The following is a 4,995-nucleotide window of genomic DNA, read 5'->3' as shown; positions in this document are numbered from 1 at the left end:
AAACGGTGCGTGTGGGGTGCCGATGGCGGGAGAGATGAGTGACATTAACAAAGTCGACAATGCCTTCAAACTCTTGACGTCAAGAGACCCCATGATTGCACGCCTTGCTAGGGATGATGTGACTCAAGTCACAAGCAAAAGGATACGTCGACCTGCAACACTGGAGGATGCGGAGACTTTCTTGGCATGAGAGACAGAGGGTGAATTCAGAATCCCTCCCACCCAGATCAGGGATGTTTGGACTGAGGCTCGGAAGGCATCGAGGAGGATGGGGATAACGTGGACTCTGACCGAGGAGAACATTACTGTTACGAGGCTGGACAAAACAGTAACTGCCAACACACGCAGTAAGTTAATGTCAACATTTAGAGGCCAGTTGTCAGTAGAACGGGACCAGCGGCTGCAGAGCCTTCCCAACCAGGGAAAGACAATGACTTGTGTTGCGCAAGACAGATCGAGCTCGCACTTTTTCCGAACGGGATCCTACACTCGTTTCACTGACTGGAGGTTCATTCACAAAGCCAAGCTAAACCTCCTACCGGTGAATGGTGCAAGGCCGTGGGACCACAAGAACGACAAGACCTGCAGAAGGTGTGGATACCAGACAGAAACACTCCCTCATGTTCTCAATCACTGCATGACCCACAGCCGCACCTACACGGACAGGCACAACCGCATTGTAGAGCGCGTCAAGACAGCAGCCATAGCCAAGTACACAATAACCCACGAAAACAGGGACGTTGGTGGTCTTGGCCTCCGACGAGACCTCGTAATCGCTCGTGGTGAAGAGGCTATCATTCTAGATGTCACATGCCCTTTCGACAACGGACAAGAGGCCTTCACAACTGCCAGAGAAGAGAAGCTGAGAAACTACCAACCTGTGGTGGAATACCTCAGGAGACGGTATCAGAAGGTAACCGTAGACGCTATCGTGGTTGGGTCTCTTGGATGCTGGGACACCAGAAATGACAGGATTATGAGAAGGCTGTGTTCAAGAAATTACCTGCGTCTCTTCAAGCGTCTAGCGGTCAGCGACGTCATCGCCGCTTCACGTGATGTTTACGCCAAGCATATAGCTGGAATTAGTGCCTAAGAGTGACAATCTTACCCCAAAATGATGTGACAATGCAACGTTCATATATCCACAACGATGAACGATCACATATAGACTAAGATCTCTTGAACTGTAACACTTCCATGAACACTCTTTCCCACTTCAACACCACAAGTTTTGTACCATTATACAAACCGTTGAATATGATGCATTTTCGTGTAAATAATGTCCCAAACATGTAACAAAACTTCCTTCTGTTCTTATCAGCTTAATATCTGATACGAGCCCTATTTGGACTCACGATATTAATCTTATTTTTGGCCCGAGACAGTGTGTCTGAAGCTCGCCTCGGCAAAGTCAAGGGTTGCCCTGGTATTGCACTACCTCCAGGTGTAGCCCACCCGTCTCAAATCAAAAAACAAAAAAGAAAAATTCGGAAACAGCACCAATAAGCATCAGCCATGATGACCAGAGACAGGCAAAAGAGGGAAGCGTAGAAACAACACCAAGCAAAGCAGGGAAACTACAGCAGACATAGACACAGAACACACTGGAGACAACCACTGGGAAATGTCCTGTCTGGCCACTACGGTACACATTCAATCAATCAATCTATCTATCTATCTATCTATCTATCTATCTATCTGTCTATCTATCTATTTCTCTCTCTTGCAATTTCCAATCAATCATTTTTATCTCACGGGCCGTGATGCATTAGTACTAACACCCTAATGTTCCGTACCCATATACCACGATGCCCAAACCACTGATCTCTATCTATAAAGGCTGGATGGCGCATGGGAGAGGGGCTCGCGGGGGAGAGGCGTGCATTCGGGCCGCCATGTTGGGAGGCCCTAAAGCGCAGTGTGCGCCCATAGAAAACAATAGGAGGCAACGGAGATTGTGAGTATTTATAGCGCTGCAGGCGTTGATCGTTGCTTGTCATCACACAATTTTGTAAGGTGCCAGTATACTGATGTATCCTAACAGTGTTTCGCAGGTGTCCTGCCGTTCGATTCTTAATTACGTTATGTTTTGCATTCCGAAACTAGACCGTCACAGCAGTGCAGCGGTGGGGATTGTACTACAGTACGTTTCCCAGCCAATATTTCAACAAGAAACGATGTGAGGTTAACAACCACCATGTATGTAATATCCCGTGCTGCGTTCTGGACAAAAATTGTTCCATAAAGAACGGCCCGGGAAAGGATATACTCGCACGGCAGAAAGAGATCGTTCTGTAGAATTACAGCCGTTGTTTTAGCCGTGTATCGGTTTCGTATGATTTATATCAAGCACCGCCGAAGAAAGTGTCTTTTAGTAAACGACTGTGGTGCTTTGCCTCGCAAATATGGACACACCGAAGCAGCCCAAATACGTTGTGTGCGTGATTTAATTGCTTCACGCAATTAGAACACGCTCGTTAGGACAGTTAATCAGGTAGTGATGTAAGCTTAATCAATTAAGTTACTTAAAAGTGGTAACACCTCCTTGAGACACAAGATTTACCTCTTTTTGAAGTACAGCCCTTCTATGTTTGTTTGTTTCTTCCTTCATTTGTTCTGATTATTTGCAGGCGCGGTTGTGCCAAACTGAATGTCCTTCTCGAGTACTCACATGCTTTTGCTGAATACAACTGCAGCGTGAGCAAAGCTGCTTAGGAACGGGGGCCTGCTATCCAGTACTGACTTTGTCATGCTTGTTATGTGGAGCACGTTCGAAAAAATGCAGCTGCACATCTGAAACTCCAATGACTATCATCGTCATCTAAAAGATAGCGTCGTAGCACCGTTGTGAGACCAGACACGCTTTCTAAATATCTTCTATGGCACCTTCCGCAGTTTGCACAATTTTGTTCAGCATCGAAGTCTCTCATAGGAACCACTTTGCATTAACTGTGACTCCCATCTTACGTTTTGATGTGCAAGGGCCTTCTTGCACTACACACGTATGGTCTGCAACATGATAATTGCAGCAGGACGATTTGGAGCTTGAAACTGTTGTGATTTTGTCATTTTGGCCCTCGTGTACCCGGTCTGTGAAACGTAAACAAAAAAAAATCTAACACGATATTCTTTTGCAAAGAAGGTCACTGATGGTGAGTAAAGAAAAATATACAAGTTCAAGTTTATTCAACATTTTATATCATACATTATATTATTCAACATTTTATATCAAGTTTATACAACATAAAGTTTATGCAAGTTATTTCTTGCACTTATGCGTTTTAGGATACAATGAACGTGCAGGGAGTTCACAAAAGGCTACATTTATTGTTTTATGACCTTGCTACAATGACAATATATATTTTAGGAATGACAATGGACAGGTACTCTCTCTAAATTTGTAGCACTCCATTTTAGGTTAGAATGAGCAATGAATAGCAACTTCCCTCCTGGAATTTTCTTATATATGATGAATTTTGAATTTAATGTGATCAAATATGTGTTAATATAATAATATATATAAGAATATAATATGTGATAAATGAATGTGATCAACAGTAGATGTAAACAACACCAGTAGCCAGAGAAGTGCATTCTCAAGAAATAATTTTCTTCTTATAGTATATATGTGCATGCCCTATTAACTGAAACAATTATCACAGTTCTCACGGTTTTAATTTCTGAGAGTGTACTGTAGAGACGGCTTAGATCTACAACAGTTAATACAAGGTATTATATACTGTGAATACATTTAAAAATCCCATGTGACACATACTTTCTGGAGGTGCTGTGGTAATCAAAGTTTGTGGGCATTACGCAGGTTCTGCACCCATTTCTTGAGTATGTCGAGGCAGCTGTGAAGTAACCTGCATTGATGATGATTATTCCAATTTTTATGGTGCATCGACAACAAAGGAAATAATACATCAGAACATTGGTTTGGGTACAACCAGTTAAAAATGAATATGCTGTTTAATAAATGCATAGGACAAATGTTAAAACATCAGTTTAAAACATGGTTTACAATACCTGTATCTTCTAAAAATTAAAAAGATTAAAAACCATTCTAAAAATAATATGGGGAACTCTTCTAAAAAGAATTATAATCTCTAATTATTACATTGCTGGGTGAAGGAGCCTAAAATGTAAGGTGTGTTTCTGATGTGAACATGTAAGAAAATATGCAAAACTGAGAGAGGCTAACCACAGTGCGTGCACTGAGGTTGTTCCTTCCTGTAAAGGAGAAACCAGTGGATGAGGAACGTGATACTTACCTGTACACCCAGCCGTATCACACTACACAGATTACTGGGTTCACTGGGTAGCCCTCATGACGAAACCTGTATTGAGAGACCACTTTTGCCTTAAAAACTGCTTCAAATAGCACGACACGCTACAAATTATTACTATCGTAACAAACTGACGATACAGCTCAGACAAAGGCGTTATTCAAGTCGCGCAACACCACCGTTACGTAGGATTCTTTGTCACAAATCAAACCAAGGCACAAAACAATACCAATACATGAAAAAAGGTGACAATCGTGGTCTCATTATGACGTAATACCGAACTTGTGCGCGAAGGTAATTCAAAGAAATGAATGTGGCACTTGCTTCCGCAGAGAACACCGTGTACCATGCCAGCAATGCATGCAAAAAAGCGCTCGAGTGCTCGCACATACGAGGGGGGACCCAAAAGAAACCGGAATTATTTTCTAAAAAATTGTGTTTTATTGTTGCATGCTCTAACTTCAAACACCTTCAAAGTGATCTCCCTTTGATGCAATGCACCTGTCCAGACGTTTTTTCCACTGCTCAAAACAGTTTTGCAACTCGTCGACGTTGATGCTTTTTAGTGCTTGTGCCGTTTTCTGTTTTACTTCTTCAACATCGGCAAAATGTTTTCATTTGAAGACTTTCTTCATCCAGAGGAACAGGAAAAGGTCACAGGGGGCGAGATCAGATGAGTAGGCTGGGTCGTGCACAGGGGTCATTC

At 42.7% G+C, this 4,995-nt stretch overlaps 1 protein-coding gene and 1 pseudogene across 1 annotated transcript; both read left to right on the top strand.

Moving 5' to 3' along the window:
• Positions 1-268: 268 nt before the first annotated feature.
• On the top strand, positions 269-1,093 carry LOC135372842 (uncharacterized). Its single transcript, XM_064606301.1, has one exon. It carries the CDS (start codon positions 269-271, stop codon positions 1,091-1,093), a length of 825 nt encoding a protein of 274 aa, XP_064462371.1.
• Positions 1,094-1,297: 204 nt separating this feature from the next.
• On the top strand, positions 1,298-1,460 carry LOC135372918 (U2 spliceosomal RNA; annotated as a pseudogene).
• The last annotated feature ends 3,535 nt before the right edge of the window (positions 1,461-4,995 follow it).

The sequence above is a fragment of the Ornithodoros turicata genome, unplaced genomic scaffold (assembly GCF_037126465.1).
Source record: "Ornithodoros turicata isolate Travis unplaced genomic scaffold, ASM3712646v1 Chromosome17, whole genome shotgun sequence".
In the NCBI taxonomy this organism is placed as follows: domain Eukaryota; kingdom Metazoa; phylum Arthropoda; class Arachnida; order Ixodida; family Argasidae; genus Ornithodoros; species Ornithodoros turicata.
The sequence above is the reverse complement of the archived record's forward strand: the minus strand, read 5'-3'. Positions and strand labels throughout refer to the sequence as shown.